Here is a 22,254-nt window from a genome sequence, read left to right on the forward strand (position 1 = left end):
TCTATGTACCTAAAAAAAAAAAAAAAGTAATTTTGTTGTTGTATTTTTACCAAAGCTCCTAATTACATTTCCCATTGTGCACATTAGATTTTATATCCCTTATAATTAACAGACTGTCACATTAACCATTCCTGAAATCCCCCCAAAAAGTTCTTGTCCGAGACAGATTTACTATCTTTCTATTTGCCATTATCTCACATGCCAAGCCCCAATCACCCCACACGCCGCCCCCCCTCTTACACGCACACATTCCAGCACATATATTTTTTTTTCCTTCTATTCATGCCAGTTGTAATATTATTAGGTCCATGGTACAGCGGGTTCGTGTCCCATGTACAGCCATTTTAAAGTCCGACCCATTCTTGTGAAGAGCCATTCAGGTGAGAGAGAAAAAAAAACAACATACACACGCATTCTCTCCCCTTCTAGGTTTCAACTTTACCTAGCGGGGAATGTATGTTTTATTGTCAAGAGGAATATAGATCTAGAAAATAAGAAGACTTACAAAGGATAAAAAAAAAAGCAATTTGAATTTTTCATTTCTCTTCCCGAGTCGTATTCAGTTGTTGTTTATAGAGAATATGCATACATAAAAATGTGTGTCTACCTATAGTAACCGCTTGAATGAAATTTGGAAGGTGTAGTGTAGTCTTCTTTCATTTGTTATACAGTGTTCATATATCTGTGTTTACATAGGTAAGTTGGCACGTACTTTGAGTATGAAGTTTTATTACGAACTTATTTTGTTTTAAAGCTCTTATCCACCTTTTACATTACATTCTTATCCACATTTACATTACATTCTTATGCACATTTGCATTACATTCTTATCCACCTTTACATTCTGCAGTAACTTGTAGTATTTTGCTACTGGATGCTCCCGTTTGAGACTTTAAAAGACATTCTGTATAAAATATAATGCTATTAAAGGTAGGCTTTCGATAAAGATTGTTGCATAATTCGGGTCCAGTAGGTTTCTTCGTTTACTGGTACGTTAATCGTTTAGAGATTACATGCTTAAACGTCATTTAAGGGCTATTTGTGCACTGGGTATGTGCCACATTCGTCATCCGGCTAATTCTGACTTTAACAAATTCTGAATTTAATACCAGATAATTATTTAGTAACAAAAAATTTAAGAATTCCTTTTTATTACGTCCGCACAAAAGTGGCATACAAAACTTTAGAATTGAACCAAATCTCTTTTTAAAGTTGTTGTTTGTAGTAGTATACACCTTAAATGCAATCTTGGGGTGTACTTCACTTCAATTCATATGTCAGACTATATTTTTGACAGTTTGAAGAGATTTCTATTCACGATCTGTTTCCAGGGTTTAATAATGTGGAAGTGGTTGTTGTGAAAAGATCTTTTTTTCACGAAGTTTATTATAGTTCTATCCTTGAAGTCATTTCATAGTCTCTACTTCTAGTCTGTCTGTTCACAGATTGTATTCTAGCAGTCTATTGAACGCGTTTTTCAAGGAATCTATTGATGCTCTTTTCTAGCAGTCTATTGAACGCGTTTTTCAATCAATCTATTGATGCTGTATTCTAGCAGTCTATTGAACGCGTTTTTCAAGGAATCTATTGATGCTGTATTCTAGCAGTCTATTGAACGCGTTTTTCAAGGAATCTATTGATGCTGTATTCTAGCAGTCTATTGAACGCGTTTTTCAAGGAATCTATTGATGCTGTATTCTAGCAGTCTATTGAACGCGTTTTTCAAGGAATCTATTGATGCTGTATTCTAGCAGTCTATTAAACGCGTTTTTCAAGGAATCTATTGATGCTGTATTCTAGCAGTCTATTGAACGCGTTTTTCAAGGAATCTATTGATGCTCTATTCTAGCAGTCTATTGAACGCGTTTTTCAAGGAATCTATTGATGCTGTATTCTAGCAGTCTATTTTCCATTGAGTCTATTAGTATTCTAGTTCCGTACTCTTTTCATTTCGCCTATTCTTGGGTTCTATTCATAGAGATCATGTTTGGAATCTATCCTGACAAGCTTTTCTTGTTCAAGTAGTCTTTACCTTGGAGTCTGTTTTTCTAGTCGTTGTGTAGAAACTATTATTGGTATTATGATTATCAATCATCTCTTCACCATAAGACTCTTCCTCTCATGTATATAACATTCATATCATATTGAGTCATCCAAATATGGACTAATAATAATAATAATAATAATAATAATAGTTTAATTCATATAGAGCTGTTAATAATAATAATAATAATCTTTTTTGTCCGAATGAAAATTTGTCTTTACAATTTGTGCATTACACCAAACAAAAAACATTATAACTATAAGAAACCAAAGTGTACATTCACACCAGACTCACTCATAATTTACATGTGACAAAGTTTATACTAGATTGTTCTTATTTAATGATTTGATGGCCAGGGGAACAAAAGAGTGTTTGTGTCTGTTTGTCTTTGCTATCGGTGTCTTGTATCTCTTTAGTGATGGTAAAATCACAAAATCCTGACACAAAGGGTGATTCTTTATTTCGAGGATCTTGTTAGCTTTTTTTATAGGTTTTTGACTCAAACAAACATAATATCCAGCCAAGGCGCTATTAGAGCGTATTAGATAGACCTTTTGACGATCAGAAGTTGTTATTGAAAAGACATGATTCACTCACAGGGTACCAAGAGAGAATAACTCTCCCCTTTATAACAATCTGGTTTATATTATCTTCTGCAAATTTGCATGCATTTTTCTTTTATCATGATTAATGGTTAACAAGTGTATAGTATGGCCAGCACAACGATTGTCGATATTTAGTCCTCTTCTCGGCTTAAAAAAGGGGCAAAGAGGGTGTAGATGAGGAGGAAAAAAATGTGTTACCTGCTGACTTTGAAGTGCCAGTTAAGCTAAATCCAATTCTATTCCCTAACCAAATGTTAACAGACATCTACTTCTAGTCATGGCTTTCTTACGCTGATACTAGGTTAGATCTTAGGTGAAAGTATGTTCTGGGAGGTGCTAGGTTCTCTATATATGACTGTTCACATGGCACCCACACATAATGTATGACTATTCACATGGCACCCACATATAATGTATGACTATTCACAAGGCACCCACACATAATGTATGACTATTCACAAGGCACCCACACATAATGTATGACTATTCACATGGCACCCACACATAATGTATGACTATTCACAAGGCACCCACACATAATGTATGACTATTCACATGGCAGCCACACATAATGTATGACTATTCACATGGCAGCCACACATAATGTATGACTATTCACAAGGCACCCACACATAATGTATGACTATTCACAGGGCACCTACATATAATGTATGACTATTCACAAGGCACCCACACATAATGTATGACTATTCACATGGCACCTACATATAATGTATGACTATTCACAAGGCACCAACACATAATGTATGACTATTCACATGGCACCTACACATACTTTGTTTCCAATACCTGACGTTACAAACATTATTATAAAGGTTAAAGCTCTTAAGAAATTTACTTTTAAAAGACAGTTATGTGCCGCGCCCTGTGTAGATAATAATTCTTGTCTTCGAGTCCGAATATTTATGACAGTATTTCACGTGAAAACGCAGTCCCAGCTGCGACCTACATATTTTACCACATCCAGCGCACATATAACCGTTGTCCACCGGTGGTCCATTTAGTTGCCCTTTTCGCAGTCTACTTCTGTCCTCGGCACTGGATTTTCATTGAGGGCCGTGCACTTGTGGACATACCATAAATGCATGTCAAGACTTTTTTTTTAAATGTTAATCTATGCTGCATAGTAAAAGAAAAAATGGTACCCTCTTTCTATAGAAAAAGAATTTTAAAGGAAAAAAAAAAATCAAGTCATGCATATCAAAGGTATGCCCTTTAACCAGGATCTGGCCTCGCCTACTTCCAATGTAAATAGTTTTTTTTTTTTTTTTTAAACATTCAGGATACAGACATTTAAAGATGAATGAGTGTGACAAGGGAGAAGACTTTGAAAAACCAAAATGTTTAATAACACCATAAGTTAAGAGTGTCGACCTTTACCCTGCTAAGTCACTGGTTTTCCTGGCTAGCTCAGGCAACCCATTCCATGCTCTAATAGCACTAGGGAAGAAGGAGTATTTGTACAAATTTGTCCTAGCATATGGAACGAGAAATGTGTCTTTATCTTTGTTTCTTTATGAATATTTTATTAGATTAACAGGAGTCCAGTGTAAGCTTTTGAACACAATCAAAATAAAGTTGAAGAAGATACCATAATGATATTATCATAATAGAATAATAAGAATAGTATGATAATAATATAATAATAATTATGCTCGTCTTCGAGTCCTAAGATTAGTGAATGCAGTATTTCATGTGGCTGCGCAGCCCCAGCTGCGACCTACATATTTTGCCACACCCATGGCAAGCATAACCATTGTCCGCAGGTGGTCGATTTAGATTTTCTTTTCGCCTTCTGTGTCTAATGTCTATGGTTTTATTACATTTATTAAGACGGCATGGTGGCTGAGTGGTAATGCGCTTGGCTTCCGAACAGAGAACCATAGGTTCGAGCCCTGGTGAAGTCTGGGATTTGGGGATTTTCAGGAAGCTGCAGAGTCCAACCAACTTTACTGGGTACCTGACATTAGTTGGGGAAGGTAAATGCGATTGGTCGTTGTGCTGACCACATGACACTCTTATTAACCGTCGACCATATAATCAGATGCTTTTTTTTTTACATCATCTGCCATATAAATCGAAAGGGTTCTTTGTATTTTAACGATTTATATCCGTCTTTATACGATACTAAATGTGCCGCGACAGGGCATCAATGATTAGGGGAACATAACGCAGTTATTTAGGTAAGGTCTATAATAGTCTATATAGTGATAGATTTAAAATAAACAACTTATGATCATTATTTAGATAATTTATTATAGAACAGAGAAATAAATTTAAATCAGTAATTGTTTTAAATGTAAGAATATTGATTACATTATAATTGTCATAACACGGATGGGATGGAGACTTCCAAAGGCGCTGCTGTCCAAATTATGTTTAAATGTGTTTTTTTGTTTTCATTATCTAGTTCACTGTAGATGTGGTTTATTGGATCATAAGTATCGCGACAATGTTTATCATACAAAGTAGTGATCTATTCAAAGTATTGCTACGTTTTTTTTAAATACTTTTCTAAAAACCTTTCTGTGATCTTTGAAGGAAACACTTTTTTTTTTAAGGAAACCTCAGAATTTGCGCTATTCAGTTTTAGCTTTATCATCATAGGAATCCTTGGGCCTTAGGCCTCTTTTTGGGGCTTTATGTGCCTCGTTTATGGGCCAACTTGCCTCTTTTGTGGGCTTTTTTTTTATAAGTATCGCTACAGTGTTTATCATACAAAGTAGTGATCTATTCAAAGTATTGCTAAGTTTTTTTTAAATACTTTTCTAAACACTTTTAATATGATGTCAAAGGGGAAAGACTGTGATAAAGGAAATTATGTTGTTGCCTTTATTAAAGATATTTTTCTTGTACTTAAAAATAGTTCACGGGCATTTACATACTGAGTCAAACCATATCTTTTTTCTATGTGAAAATAGTAAAAACATTTGTGGAAAAGACAGACTTAATAGGCAGTCCAACCATGGTCCTACCTTTTGTATCAATGAAGAGTTTGTAAGCCAATGCCAAGAATTGTAAAAGGTCAAAGCAGGTTTCAAATAGGTTTCAAACAGGTTTTAAATATAGTTCATGTGGCAACCTCTTGGAACGTTGGTAACTCAAATGGTAATTAATAACTAAACAATATCCTTGATAGATTGGCTAAAAAAAAAATGACCAAGCTTTTTCTAATTATACTTCAATACCGAAACACGTTACATGTACATGTGGTTTGATAGTAAATGTAAGGCAGTCAAACGTAACTCGCAGTTACCTATTTTAAAGTTTTTATCATTTATACATTTTTATTATGTATTGGTATAGATAGAGAATGGTGTAGAAAATTATAAGAAAAAAGACCAAAAAAAAAAAGAATTCTTCTTATTACTCTATTCGTTAAAACACGTGAAAAAAAAGTTAATGCTGGTGGGTCTATTTTAAGTGGAAATATTTCCTTGTAGTTTTACTCTTCTATGTTGATTTTCGGGGAGGCGTGAAAATAATTATTTTCATGATTTGACTTTTAATGCGAAATGATATTACTGCCTGTTGAATTGGATGATTGAACCTTTCACTTTAACTATTGTGTTTTTCAATAAATAGTAAAGCTCCCCCTTGAGACATTGCGATGTAAATGGCAGATAATGTTAAGGTAAGCCGTTTCTTTGGCCAACGGTTAACGAGCAGGTTGTCATGTGGCCAACAGCCTTTACTAAAAGCAGGCACCCATCGGAGTTGGATGGACAAGGGGCGCCCTAAAAATTCCGCGACCCACAGGTTTCTGCTCTAGGGTCTTACATTTATTCTACATGTAACTTTACACAAAGGACCAATCTAGTGGTTCTATATTTGTAGTGCAGGGGTGTAAAGAAAAAAAGTGAAAAGGATAAGGATGTGACATTGGCATGCCATCGTTCAATTGTCTGACATTTGGAATTTCACGAAAAAAAACTTCTTTCAGGAATGAAAAACAAAGTTTTAAATCCTAGTTCAAACTTGATGTATTAAACGTTTCAGATGCTATTTCAGATTTGAAATAATTACATCCTTGCTTAGACCGCTGGAAAGGAAGTCCGAGGAAGCGGGCAGCGTTCAAACCCGTGACCATCGAACGACAGAGCGCATACCAAACGACCAGGCAGTCAGAATCTAGTAGGGCCTACTGTGTACTATGCATTGTGCCCTGGTGCTAACGAATGATAGGTCCGCTTATCTTGCCCCAAGATCTACTAAAAGATTGTTCAAATCTTGTGTAAACATCAAGCTATAAAAAAAAAACTACGGCCCAGATTTGAACTGCATACAAACAAGCGAACATACAGAGAGGACACATACACACATATATACGTCACAGGTACGCATATTAAATACGCAATGTTGTGAATACTGCTGTCTACACACGGCACGGGTTTTTTACATTACTGACTTTCATCAAATGCCAGTGACAATGTAACTGAGAAGGGCATTTTGTTAGGTTTATTTTTTTTATTGTTTAGTTTTTTTTTATTATTTTGCGTGCTGATGTTTTAACATGATCGTGTAGTCTTGTTATCTAGAGCCTGATAATCAAACGCTTAAAAGAATCAATAAACTTGTTGATTAAGTGTTACCAATTAAATAAAAATAAATATCAAAACAAGCTTATTATCCCTGGTGGCCAAATATTGTTGACAAGTTTTTGCTTCCCAACAAACCTGGTAAATTTAGTATTGGTAATAATCACCCTGCTCCTGGATAGGTCTAGATGTAATATAAATCGAACAACAACATTAGTTGCAAAAAAATGGGAAAAAATAATTAACATATCTGTTGAGATCTTTTCTTATATATTACAGACGTAACTTCAAAAAAAAAAAGATAATTACGTCCTATGCATTTTATGTGCCAATCTAGTTATGCAATGACTCTGCTAAGCACTAGGGAAGAGGGAGCACTTGTACGAATTAGTTCTAGCATAAGGAATAAGAATGTGGCTCTATCTTTGTGTCTTTCTGAGTATTTCATTTGGTTTTGTTTTATTTTACTTTTTATCGAATTATGAATTTTGTTTTACACTAGTTAGCCCCATTCAGACTTAAAGCAACTGTGGCATATCTCTTCTATTATTTCTGATTGTAAAAACTCTTGGAGAGACATTCCCCATACATCGCACGTGAAACGTAAAAAGATTGACTGCTCCACAAGTGAATAGAGAAATACAACAGATAAGCATGCATGTATTGGAAACCATGTTTGCATTGTTTGTTTATTGCAAGCTGACGAAGAGCTCGTGGCCCAAACGTCTTGTGTTTTTACTTTGGCCCAGTAGAATTTCCCATCCTTTACTTTCCATCTCTCCATTAGTCTGGTAGAGCACCATGGAGGATTGCCAGCTCCCCGTCGCCTCATCGTGGCGCCTCCGTGGAAACGTCCGCCCGGGGAAGTGGATAGGCCAAGTACGAGAGCCAACATGGCTCCCAGTGAGCTTCCACTGTATGCTCTAGCGAATGTACCTGCACGTGGTGGGGATGTCAAAAAGGCTTGCTAACCAGTCGAAACCCCCATCGACCCGTTCCCCAACGGGGCCCATACGTGTGGTGATGGACCCACCGCGGGTACGATGGGAGAGTATAGGCATAAGGAAGGCCCCCACGTGGGGCTTTGGCCTCGGGCCCCGCATGAAAGGAGGAATTCATGTCGCTTCTTGGAGGGCCGTGCAACATTACTAGACGGATGTGACTATATGATCACCTAGTCGCTGGGGGTCTCCTGACAGAGAGATCGGTGAAGAGCCAATTTCTCATCCTGGCCACGAGATAAAAACCTTTCACGGGTCAATTGGTTCATAAAAGGGATGTGCTCGTCTCGAACCATAAAGGACATCTGATTCAGGTGGAGCACCACACTTGATCTGTTTTGTCTTTCTCCATTCCTCTTTTGCCCTGAACAGAATCTCTTTCAATAACAGGCCCGTCCATTATTTTATATTGTCTTCACTAATACCTTACCGTCGCTTGTTCTGTCTGCCTCTTCGTCTTTTTCCTGTTACCGTTCCCTGAAACAAGGTCTTTTGCTAGTCTTAAGGACCTTCTGATATGGCTATTTACTTTTAGTTTGCGTTTTTAGCAAGTGGTCAGCAGGTCATCGTAGGGCGCTATTGCCGTTGTGATCCTGTTTCTAATCCCTTCCTTTGTGATTCTTAGTCTATTTCCTTGATGTTTGTCTGTGTCTTGTATCTTTCCATACATACACATAATCACACGCAAAAGTAGCACCACTACCACACCTGACTGTATACAATTTACGCGTGTATGTATATATGGTTTTTCCTTCATATATACATATATACATATATATAAACTGTAAACGCTTTCAGACTTTGTAGTTAAAGTTGAAAAACATTAAATAGCTTTGAGCATCATGTACACCTTAAAAAATGTCTTTTGATCGTTCATGTCACATGCTTCAGGCTCAGAGCGCTATGGTCTAAACTCTTGTGAGCCTGTGTGGAGAGGTTTTATGTTCTGTCTTAAGGCACTCGGCCAAACAAAATTCTGCCCGAGTCGGGATTCGAACTGGAGCCCCCTTCATGGGTAGCTCAGCGGTTTGTGTCACCGCTGCCCATCCCATCGGATTGACTAAGTCCTATACTAACACCGAGTAAGCGTTTGAAATAAGAGTCACGTTAAATAGTCGAAACCTCTGCGGCCCATCAAAAACGAAATTCCTGTCTCTATTTCATCCGAATCGGCCAACAGCAGTGTAGGTTGACATTTAGCTTTGCAGGTAGACAGACAACTATGTAGAAAGACAAACAGCAGTGTAGGTAGACATTTAGCTTTGCACGTAGACAGACAACTGTGTAGGTAGACAGACAACTATGTAGAAAGACAAACAGCAGTGTAGGTAGACATTTAGCTTTGCACGTAGACAGACAACTGTGTGGAAGGACAAACAGCAATTTAGGTAGACATTTAGCTTTGCACGTAGACAGACAACTGTGTAGATAGACAAACAGCAGTGTAGGTAGACATTCAACTTTGCACGTAGACGGACAACTGTGTAGATAGACAAACAGCAGTGTAGGTAGACATTCAACTTTGCACGTAGACAGACAACTGTGTAGATAGACCAACGACTGTGTAGTCAACTAGATCTTCACTTGTTGATGATTACGTCATTTGTAAACAAGAAACATTGCGTGTAATGTGTTAGTTTTTTTCAGAACGAAATGTGTATTATGTTTCCTGTTGACACGGTACATTAAACACGTACACACCTACATTTTAAACTTGGCTCACTGGGATAAAATGTAGACTCAAATATTGTCTTTGTTTACAGTTCTGCAAAAGATAGACCGTATACCATACCAGGCAACAGCCACATGTTCCTGTACTTTAAATATAGAATTAAAACATAAACTCGCATGTAATAATGATATCATTGTTTGTTATCTCCACTCTGTCTGTCTGTTCAAAAGTCTGTGCACGCTACTTCTCCCACACCATAGTTTGGATCAAGTTGAAATTTCGCACAATTATTTCTTTTACCGGACAAAACGAGAATCAATTTTTTAAAAAATAGTATATTAACTATTGGTAATTAATTATGTTGTTTGGTGTCTCGAATAAGTGGACGAAACTGTACTTGACTGATGTGGTGGTATACGTTGAATTAGCCCCCTTTATACTTGTAGGTCGGCGCTTTCAAGTTTGAAGCTAACAATAGATAACTATCAAACCTTCTATTTTCATAAACGATTCGCTTGCTAAGTGGCTTAAGGAGTCTTTAGCCGTCGAGTTCAAATTCAGGTCGTTCACCTTTTTCGCATTACTGCATTTAAAAAGCGATCACCCAGTTATCCCCTTCTTTCTCCCCCCCCCACGGTCCCACCCCTTTCTCAACCTGTCTAGACAAGTGATAGAATCATAGCTTATTGAGAAAGCTACAAGCAGATTTATTATTGTTAGTCTAGATCAATTACAGATTTAATTCTATGGTTCATCCAAACGAATAGATACACCTATGCTTTTTATAAGTTTTTTTTTAAGTATTTTTTATATTTTCTCGTTTAAAAAGTATTTTTGATGTTTTTCTTGTTGTTGTTGTTTTGTTGTTGTTGTTGTTTTGTTGTTGTTGTTTCTTATGCAATCTGGAAAATAGATTATATTTAACCGAATGCTCTTTGAATATTGGTGATAGCTAGATATGCTAAATGATTCTTTATAGCCAAAATTCGAGATCTCTTACAACTTTAGAAGTGTAGTACAACAGTACAAGCATACATTGTTTTTGTGTAACATCTTTTATGCTTACATAGCAGACTTTATGCACGCTGGTTCAATATGTTTTGTGGATATTCCAGGAGAGGGAACATATTGGAGATGGTGTCCGTGCTGCCTGTGTTGGCTTAGCAAACACATCTCGTGTCAAATCTCAATTTTTTAAAAAATTGTAAGTCTACTCCCGGATTAAACCTCTGCCCACCCACCCCTCAAGGTAGCCATTTATGCCACTTACCAACAAATACCTCTTAGATATTTAAGCCAGATGGAATGGTTAAAGTTAAATATATATATATTAAAGGCACATTTCTCGTTCCATATGCTAGGACAAATTTGAACAAAAGCTCCTTCTTCCCTAGTGTTATTAGATCATGGAATCGGTTGCTTGAGCTAGCCAGGAAAATTAGTGACTTGGCAAAGTTTAGGTCATTGGTTAATATACATGATTAAATGCATGACGCGTAGGACGTAATCATCTTCTGTTTTGAAGTTACTTCTGTATCATATAAGATATATAGTGCTCTGACGTAACAACAGTTGCAGCTCAGTAGTGATATCATATTCAAAAGCAGCTAGAGCATGGTTTAAAAAAAAGTTTGTCTCATTGGAACTATTTGAATTTGCCTGAAGTCGATATATTATTATTATTACAATGGGACTTATTCTAAAAATGTTTTAACCAAACAAATATTTATATAATCTCTGTGTTAGACTGAGAGCTTTTAAAAATATATTTGTTTAACAGCCGGCTGGAGGTTATGGGAGGCTCTAGGAGAAGTGAATTAGGTGGCTCCAAATGAAATAGTACAATCAAGGCCGGCCATACGAATTCCGGGGCCCATTTTAGTGGATGTTAGCGTTGTCCTCTTTTTGTTTTTGAAATAACAAGTATTAGTATTAATTAGATCATTATTTAAACATTTCATATACAACATGCTTCTAAAGCACTCCAAACTTTATAGGCGTAAGTGGTTTAAAATAAAGCTACGTTAATCATACGATACACTAAATCAAGGCTGGCCTTACGAATTGCGGGGCCCATTTTAGTGGATGTTTGCGTTGTCCTCTTTTTAAAAAATAACAACTATTAGTATTAATTAGATCATTATATAAACATTTCATATACAACATGCTACTAAAGCACTTAAGACTTTATAGGCGTCAGTGGGTTAAAATAAAGCTACGTTCATCATACGATACACTAATTATGTTAACCCTTTAAGTCCTACATCTTGGCCTGTGACAAGACACATGACTGATTGTGATATGTTAAATTAAAAATTGAGGGGCCCCTGTCAACCACAATTTGGGCAATCGGTTAAATTGGCCTAAGGCCGGCCCTGAATACAATAAAAGTCCGAAAAAAAACGTAGAGAATTCAAACCTTCCTGCATCTCTATCAAAATCAACAAATATAATTTATATAGCGATTTCCATCGTGCTCCGTAAGGCATCTCGAATCCTAGTAGAGCCCTAGAGCTAGGCTAGCAGACCAGTCCTAGAGTTCTGCTGTTTGAGATTTGATCCTAGTTTCGCTTTTTTTTCCCTCTAAAATGTTTGCTAGTCCTGTGCTAGGCCCAAACATATCGGTGGTCCTAAGCGGCTGCCTAGTTTGCCTATGCCTAGGGCGAGCCCTGACAGTAGTGTTAAGTCGTTCATTCATTATCTAGGAAGTAAAATCTCAGAGAGCTAGTTTAAGCTCTTTACAAGAAAAAAAAAAGGCAAATAGCGTGATTCACGGCTCAGTGCAGACAAAAGTAATTGACAATATCATTCATGGTTACAGTTGGTTGCACTTAGATGTGCGACACCTTCTGTAATACCAAAAGTAAGGGTTATGAAACAATTTTTCTTTGGCTGAGTGCCAGAGTAAGAGACCATTCTTAAAACTTACTGTGCATTGGTACATCATTTGTACTGCCGATCTACTAAATCAGCAAGATCCTAGACTAAATTTAAAGCCTTTAGGACGCTTTCTCTCAATCCGTCTAACTTTTATTATCTTCTAAACCAGTGTTTCCCAAACTGTGTTCCGTGGAACCCTTGTGTTTCGCGAGGCCTGAATAGGTGTTCCACGAACTTCTGGAATAATTGACCAGTAGGCAACCACGAGAATTAATTTCTCTAAAAAATAAGCAAAGTATTTCGATAAATACTCAGAGTGTGCGAAGTGTTCCGTTTAAAAAAAAAGGTTGAGAACCATTTCTAAACTGTTTGAATTTTCCTTGTATCTTTGTCTATACCACTCTGTCTAAATTTGTGTATACTCTCTCTCTCTCTCTTTCTCTCTCTTTCTCCTTGTGTTAATTCTTAATTGTTATCTCTTTCTCTCTTTCTCTCTCTATTTCTCATTCATTGTCTTTTCCCGTTCGCTCTATCATACCCTTACACCAGAAAAAATAATTATATATGCATCAAGTAATCCAATTACAATACCTGTATAGATTGAGAGAAATAGATCTATAAACTCTCTGTCTTTTTTTTCCTATATATTATGGAAGATTTCAAACTTTCTGGGTAGTAATACACTCACAATATTCCAAATAAATTAATACCATTAAATAATGTTGTCCTAAATAATAAACATTAATGAATTTATGACTATAAAGCGTTGTAGCGCCTATTTCCATTAGGGTGCCGTCCAATTGTTGTTTTGTTATCTACCGTCCGTTTGTTCGTCAGTCACGATTAGATCTAGCGCAAGGATTCCCATTTTTTTTTTGTGTATATCAAAAAACTAACATGAATTATGCTTGGTGTATGTACATAGAAATATTTGTATAATGTTGTTCCTGCTTCAGTCTTAGGACGACTTTTGGTTAATCTCTTACAGCGGTTCCATTCCACATCCAACGCATTAAGGAACCACTTGTTTTGATGGTAGAGGAACCAGATATTTTTGTTCGGCTTGCTTTCTTTTGAGTGCTGAAGTCAATGCATTTTCGCTGTCCATAGCATTCTTTGTCACCATCATCTTTCTTCACATTGTGCTGCATATGGCTCATGTCTTTCTATCACTCAACATAGATGACCATTGCTTTGATTATATATATATATATATATATATATATATATATATATATATATATATATATATATATATATATATATATATATATATATATATATATATATATATATATACCAACATACCGTGCTTGGAAAGACCAGTTTTTCTTCTGCTTTTCGGGGTCGTGTTAATCTGCAACAAATAATGTGATTTAAATCTGCGTTTGGTGTGATACTATTTCTTAGTACTACAAATCTGTAAACTCCAACTTCGATTGTTTGTATACAAAAATATCCTGGGCTTGTTTATCTCAATTTTGAACTAACCAACATGTCTCTCATAGAAGCAGGCCTTATAAGTTAAAAGTTGCCCCGCAGAAAAATTAGTCTTACAGAACAACTAGTCTTATAAAAAAATTAGTCCTAAAAAACAATTACTAGGCTACTACAAAACAATTAGTCCCAGAGAAAAATTACTCTTATAGAACAACTAGTCTTACAAAACAATTAGTCCTACATTAAAATAGTCCTACAAAACAATTAGTCCTACACGAACATTATTCCTACAAAAAAAAATTGTCCTACAAAAATTAGGTGTACGAAACAATTATTCCTACATAAAAATTAGTCCTACAAAAAAATAAGTTCAACAAAAAAATTGTCCTACAGAACAATAAGTCTTACAGAATTACAGCACCATATGCTTTCAAATTGCTCTTTAAAAAATCGCTCAATATTATAGTATCAAAAAAAAATACTTTTAAAAGATGAAAATTTGTGTTTTCTTTTTTTTTACACCATTTTCTTTTTTTCTTCTTGTTACAGAAATCTTTTTTTTAGAGACAAGACATGATGGAGCTGCCAACTATGTGCTTTTTTGTCGTGTTGCTTGTTTCTATCGATCCAGTTGCATCGCAGTCTTCAACAACTTCTACGCCAGCTTCAGCAACATCAACATTTACGTCATCCTCATTATCAGCTGAAGCTCCATCTGTTCACAGCATTCAGATCTCGTCTTTAGTGAGCAACGATTCAAGCACAGTAGTTTCAACCACAGCAACGAAAATGACGACATACACAGCGTCGTCGTCAGAGACGTCACTCAGCATCAATCCCACGTCTGTTTTCAACGCCTTCAGTGAGGCTAGCACCCTGTCCTTAAACCAAACGCTTTCTATTGCGCCTACGACTTCTTCGACAATATCACCAAATGGAACTGCTAATTTACGAATTTTTTCTGAGACGGTTTTTAGTTCATTAACAGACTTAGCGTCGAACGCGTCCCTGTCGACAGCACTTTCATCGACAGAATCGCTAATGACAGCATCGTTACAGACATCATCGTTACAGAAACCATCGCTAGAGACATCATCACTGCAGACAGCGTCACTACAGACAACATCGCTAGAGACATCATCGCTACAGACATCATCGCTACAGAAGTCATCGCTACAGACAGCGTCACAACAGACATCATCGCTACAGACAGCGTTGCAACAGACGTCATCGCTAGAGACATCATCGCTAGAGACAACATCGCTAGAGACATCATCGCTAGAGACATCATCACTTCAGACAGCATCATCAAATTCTACTTTGCTTCCTACGCCATCTTTTTCCACATCTGCCCTCGAGACATCAAACACACCACTTTTGTCTTCTGAGTTTTCATCAAAATCGTATTTTTCTTCAGAGAATTCATCCTCAAGTGTTCATCAAAACATCACTTCTACGTCCAACATCGCATTTAGTTCTACAACCTCGGACGTATCAACATTATACGTCACGCCTTCACCAACAACTTTCATGCCATCGGATTTTTCAGCAACTATTACGCAAAATGCAACTTTTCAGCCAAGCAGCGCAACTTCTTTCAGTAGCGCAACTTCTTTCAGCAGCGCAGATACTTTCAGCAGCGAGACTACTTTCAGCATAGCACCTAGTCCGACAGCAACGATTCAGACATCATCACCATTAGAACCTACTGCCACATCTTTACCTACACAGCCGCAGACCACCACTGCAACAACTTCAAAACCATCTCTAGCGACACCTTCCCCAGACGACTTAGCTATGATTATCAGAGTGAAGGAAAATACAACTCATCCAGCGAATATTCATATGAATGTACAATACGCTAAAGAGTAAGTGTATTATGTACATACAGTAAGAAAAGCAAGTACCTGTCTATATGTGTACTTTTGACCTATATGTACAAAAGTAAAGTAAAGTTGCCCTTTCAGATTTTATGATCTATAGGTCTGATGATGTCAAGGTCATCTGTTGCCTACGGTTAACGATGGTGTCATGTGGCCAGCACAACAACCAACCGTCTTTTGTTTTCCCCAATTAATGTCAGGTACCCATTAGAGTGATTAGAGCCTAGCCACTCAGCCAGCGTGCCTCTAACGTAGCCTATATATTGAAAAAAAAATACGCACAGAATTTACAATCGAATCTATCGAAATTAAAAATCCCAGTCTTCACCAGGATTTGAGCTAGGGACCCCCGGTTCAGAAGCCAAGATATTCATTTTTTTTTTGTATGTACAAACATTAGTGTTATGCGATTCTATTTTCTTCTGTCAAAACCGCCTCAGTAATTTAGTAGACGGGTTAAAAAGTTCTAACCTTTAACATGTCAGCGGGAAATCTCTGGGATGCGTGGTCTAGAGGTTAAGTACGCTTTAACTTGGCTTGGCTACTTATGTAGGGGGCTGGAGGTTCGATCTCGAGTTGTGTTTACTGAGCGCCTAAAGGCAGCACGGAAAACTTTCTCCCAGATACCCCCTTCTCCCACTGGTCTCAAAAAATGAAATTGGACCATAGCGCTCTGAGCATGCTAAAAGCATGAAAGTGCGCTATATAAAATCTATAATTATTATTATTAAAGGTCGATTGTCCTTACTGTTCGCTTCCATTATCTGTACAATGACTCCCAGAAGATATATTTCAAGTTAGTTTCATAAAATAAAACATAAAAATAACACTAGGCAAGCCGAGGTGTCTCAAAATTAAATATCTTTGAGTACTGGGATTCTGCACTTTGAACATGGGGGAAAGTTTAGGTGATCATTGAGAGGGTCACGTGACATCCTTATGAAACATTTACAAGAGTTACAGAACAACTTAACATCTGCCTCATGTACTGCAAGGTCCAAAAGAGAAAATACACTTTTAATTTTACTTTGTTGCTATAGTTTCGTGACTTATTAAATCTAGAAAACCAAGTCACGGGCCGGATCTGGCCCGCGGGCTATATTTTGGGCATCACTGCCTTATACAATAGTACGTCTACACTCTATCCAGACTGTAGGAGCAATTACTCCAAGTTTTATCCAGCTTCCCATTTCCTGGATTCAGTCTGTCACGTGATGTCTCATTTTTTATTTTTGTTTTTCAACAATTCACGTTCATGTCACGTGACAGTCAGCGCAATAAAAGACCATCTTGACATTCCGACAAGACACACGCCAGAAGTGGGTTCTACCCAAAACCGTTAACAAAATATGAGATGCGATCTTAAGATGTCTTTGGGACTCAAGCAAGCAATACATGAACTCTCCAATGCATCATCTTGGTAATTGTCGCAAGAGTTGACTTGAAGACTTGGAACTAGGCCCATGGAATCTCTCTCTATCGGCCTGTCTGATTAGCTGCTATGTCTGGGAGGGATCCAAGCAGATGTAAACTTGTTACATCCATATGATCGATGGCTGGTATCCCTAGAGACGTTAGGGCTTGAGGTAAGGCCGATGTCCGAGCGTACTGGCTTTAAAATACCCAATGTTCCTACTCTGCACCACGTCAACTAGGCAGGTGTCCGCCACGTAACGGCCCCCTTTAAGGAAAACCGTGTGGAAAGTGACATGTTGGCACTCTCTTCCATTCCGCCACCGCAATGGACTCGACCGTTACGCACCTCAACAGGGGGTTGTTCTCAGTGGCATAGCTAGGGTGGGGGAAGGGGGGGTACTATCTTTAAAATCCCCCTGACCCCTAATTGAGGGGATCTCCCCAATGAGTGTCCGAAATGTGGTTTTACATTTTTATATTACGCCATTTTTTCATGTCATGATGTCGAATGTCAAAATGCAAGAACCCCAAAAATGTCAAGTCGCCCGGGCCTCCAAAACCCTATCTACGCTACTGGTTTTGCTTTTCTATTGGCCTTATCGTATACTCTATCCACTTGATTGCCACGTTAAGGCTGGGAATTATAGCCCGGAAACTTCAAAAATATAATTTATTGTGAAATAATATACATCTTTTTTCCCCTATCTTTTTGATATCTTTTCTTTGTGTAACTCTGTTGGGCAATGAAACTAATTAACTTTTTCATTTCTTCAACAGATTCTCTTCCTGTCTTAACAACACATCAGCATCTAAGTGCATCATCATCATGTCTTTTGAAGCTGGCTCGGTCTATGTCTACAACGTCAAGCGTATAGACCTCATTCCGTCAAGTGCCAGAGTAGCAAGAGCCGCACCTGATCCTTTCGTTTGCAGAGCCGAAGATCTGTTGAGCTTTGCCATACGACTAGAGAGCAATGTGACTTGTACCAGGGCACCCTGCACCAATTGCCTTCCGATCACGTTGGAATCGAGTTCCTGGTACTGGTCGGCCGAGCAGCAGCTAGACATAACCTTTAACCCGAACTACGTTGACGTCACCTGCGCTACTTGCACGCAATCAACGAATTTGATCACTGTACCTACCATCATTACAGCGAGCACAACTTCGGGTAAACCTACTGATGACCCCTTAGCTGGAGGCTCCACCGGAAAGGGAGAAGAAGGCCACTCTGGGATCATTCTAGGGGTCATCTTCGGAATTCTTGTGGTGGTGATACTCGTGATCCTGGCTGTGGTCTGGTATCGAGGGCGGCGCGGGCACCAAGGAAGGCCCAGGAGATTCAACAATTCGGAAGGCGCCGTCAGCCATAACAGAGGCGCTAGAATGGAAAGCGTCAACAGCGACGCCTCTGATATTGAGTTCGCAGACCTCAAGAGTGGACCTTCGGGCTCGCCCATGCACGCCACCCTAGACGTCAGCAGCACTCGATATGTGGACCTAAACAGTAAAGGCGGCTCCTCGGGGAGAGCGGGCCAGTACCAAAACGTTCAACCGAACGGGCAGTATGAAAATGTAAAACCTCAAGGGCAATATGAAAACGTGGGCATTAAATCTGCCCCAACTCCCGAATACGCCACAATCGGAGTTCAAACCAGCCGCCCCATTAATGTTTACAACATGGCGCCTCCTGCCCAGACGCCTACCAATCAGCGCGCGCCCGAGGGTCACAAGGATCCCGCTGACGGTGCAGGATACTCTTTGGCGCAAAACATCAATCTCAGTTCAACTGATTTCTTTAGCTCTCCAGAAAACCCTTACGCAGAAATAGAGGAAAGTCAAAGATCATCCAGTACACGAAACTCAAGAACAAGCGACACTTAGGCAATATATTAACTTTATATTTGCATCATTCATCAAAATATGCACACATCTAAAAACCAACATTTATCTTTCATCTACAGTGAAATATATTTCTGATGATATAAACACCAGAAACTGTGTTTAATTTATATTCAAATAGCTCATTTTATTAAGCTGTGGACTTAGTATCTCGGAACTCGAATTTTCATAAAATCTTCTCCATCTCAAGCGTTTTCGAATTAACTATTAGTATGTAAATTGCTAAACATTAAAGAAAACTTTAGATATTTAAGCGAATATTTTAGCCTACACCTTTTTTTGGTAATGAAGATGTCAAACAGTTAATGAAGATGTCAAACAGTTAATGAAGATTTCAAACAGTTAATGAAGATATCAAACAGATGTAGTCATGAACCATTTCTTTTTAGGAGATCGCTTATGGCAATTCTTAAAATGAACTGTGCCGCTATTGAAGAAAAATAATAAGAATATAAAAATTGTGTATACTAGCCTACCATGTTTAATACAATTAAATCAAGGAAATGAGAAGGCTGACACACTCGCCAAGTGTGGGAGAACAAACAATTAAACATTGCACTCTGGCCAGAAGAAATGAAGAAACTAATGGTGATTAGAATAAATGAGAAATGGACAAGCTCTCATCCGTATCACAAGAAAGATGACTCCTATTATAAGCTATCCTGACAAGATCAACGTCTAATCCCCACAGAACCGGACACAACAGAATGAGACAACATATGTTCCGGAAGCTGAAAATTGGAACCAGTGAAATCTGCCCATGTAGAGTTTCACCAGAGAATGCTGACCATGTCCTTCAAAACTACATTCCTTATTAAGAGGCCCGAAAACACCCCAATAGTTCACCTCATATAGTCATTATTATGGTATTTGAGCTTCTGAAATTTTTTTTATCGAGAATGTATAATGATTGTAACTCGTTAAAAGGCTGGAATCTTTTTATTATATGAGTTGGTGTTTTCTTTGTGGGAGAGCCATTTAAGATTGAAACAAAAACTGTGACAGCATTTATTCCTTTGTATGTTACATTATACTACAGCATTTGATTGTGTGTGTGTGTGTGTGTGTTTGATGATCCGTCACTTTGCTTATTGGTATACATGTGTCAGCGTGTGGCATTTTGTTTACATCATGTTGTAATAGCGTGAAGTTGTTAAATGCCGTTTGGATGTCAATGCCTGACATTGTATAATATTCTGTTGATATCAGTGCCTGACATTGTATAATAACCTGGCAGAACCTGCGACGCCGCTGACCCCAAACTGTACCGGCACTGCCGTTCCTTTGGATACATCAGCTGCGTGGAGAGGCATACTGATGTGTGGACGACATCGTTCTGACCACAGCTAATGCCCAGGCATTCATATCACGTGAGATGATCCATAGTCGCTTCGCGACTGAAGGAGGCCATAGATAGATCAGTGCCTAACATTGTATAGTATCACGTTAATTGTGTGAAGCTGTTTAAGGCCTTTGTTGAATGTCAGTTCCTGACTTTGTATAATATCATTTGGATTTCAATGCCTGGCATTGAATAATATCCTATTGATGTCAGTGCCTAATATTGTGTCATATTATGTTGATGTCAATTCATGACATTCGATTTTATCATGTTAGTACCTTATAAAATTATTTTGATGTTAATGCCTGTCATTGAATAATATCCTATTGATATCAGTGCCTTATATTGTATAATATCATTTTTATATATCGTTTTGATGTCAATTCATGACATTCGATTTTATCATGTTTGTTTCAATGCATGACATTGTATAATATTCTGTTGATGTCAGCGCCAATGGTTGGCAGTGTTTATCGCTCTGTGTGTGTATATGTGTGTGTATGTGTGTGTTAGTCCGTGCGTTGGCCTCGCAAGTAAATGACAGTATATTTTGACAATTGAAAGTAAAAAAAAAAATAACTAAAAAAAACAAACAAGAATTACAGTGTGAATTCGTTATAAAATTGTAGCTTCTCAAACTTATTAGTGAATTTAACCCTGTCTAGTGTAGTTGGCTTTTAGTGTAAATGCACATATAAAAGAAAATTGTCAGTTTGACTTCAGGTTTCTTCTTACGAGCATAACTTAAAAGTATTCTTTTTTTTTTCTTTTACTGTTAAAAATAGTACTTAAATGACACTTGCAAAAAAAAAAAAATGTTCGTAATAATACGTCATTCTGTTATAATTGTTACATTCTTGTGTAGTACAAACGACTATGTTATTTAGGGAATATTTTATTGATATTGTTTTTTTAGACTGTTTCCCAATGCGTTTCGATATTTTGTTTGTTTAGAGTTTGTGTAACACCTCGAGCAGCATTTATTGATTCCATTGTGATATTTACCCAAGAAAATGAATTATTAGAATGGGATGTGTCGCTTAGAGGCCAAAGCCGCTTGGCTAGGGCTTGGCCACCTCACAAGGGGGCTGGAGTTCGAATCCCTACTCGATAAAATTTGTGTTTGCTGAGCACCTAAAAGCTACACGGAAACCTTCTCTCAGATACCATTCCCCCCCCCCCCCCAACTGGTCCACAAAAAAGATTGGACACTGAGTATGCAATGCGTTGAAAGATGCGCTGTATAAAAACAGTTGAAAAAAAAAAACAGGTATTGGTTGTGGCGTACAATGTAAGTGTGACCATTATAAGGCTTTCAAATCTATGTTTTCAAAATCTTTTATGAGGATGGTTATACAACTTGATTTCACTTTGCCATTACACGTTTCGATTACAAGATGGCCCCCTTTGACCTTTTATATCTTTCGAGATGAAATGGTCATCTTGGTCATCTTATATTTCCCTATATAGAATATGCCTCCTCTGTTTGGAACCTGTCCACTCAAGAAAACA

The 22,254-nt window shown here is 37.7% G+C and overlaps 1 protein-coding gene across 2 annotated transcripts; it reads left to right on the plus strand.

Moving 5' to 3' along the window:
- Positions 1-296: 296 nt before the first annotated feature.
- LOC106072485 (uncharacterized) lies at positions 297-21,331 on the plus strand. 2 transcript variants are annotated; one of them, XM_013232862.2, is made up of 3 exons: positions 297-696; positions 14,751-16,069; positions 18,278-21,331. In XM_013232862.2, exons 2-3 carry the CDS (start codon positions 14,775-14,777, stop codon positions 19,380-19,382), a joined length of 2,400 nt encoding a protein of 799 aa, XP_013088316.2. In that variant the 5' UTR covers positions 297-696; positions 14,751-14,774; the 3' UTR covers positions 19,383-21,331. The 2 variants fall into 2 exon arrangements, with proteins under 2 accessions (XP_013088316.2, XP_055860545.1); XM_056004570.1 differs by having other exon boundaries at positions 14,766-16,069.
- Positions 21,332-22,254: the final 923 nt, after the last annotated feature.

The sequence above is a fragment of the Biomphalaria glabrata genome, chromosome 11 (assembly GCF_947242115.1).
Source record: "Biomphalaria glabrata chromosome 11, xgBioGlab47.1, whole genome shotgun sequence".
NCBI classification, from domain to species: domain Eukaryota; kingdom Metazoa; phylum Mollusca; class Gastropoda; family Planorbidae; genus Biomphalaria; species Biomphalaria glabrata.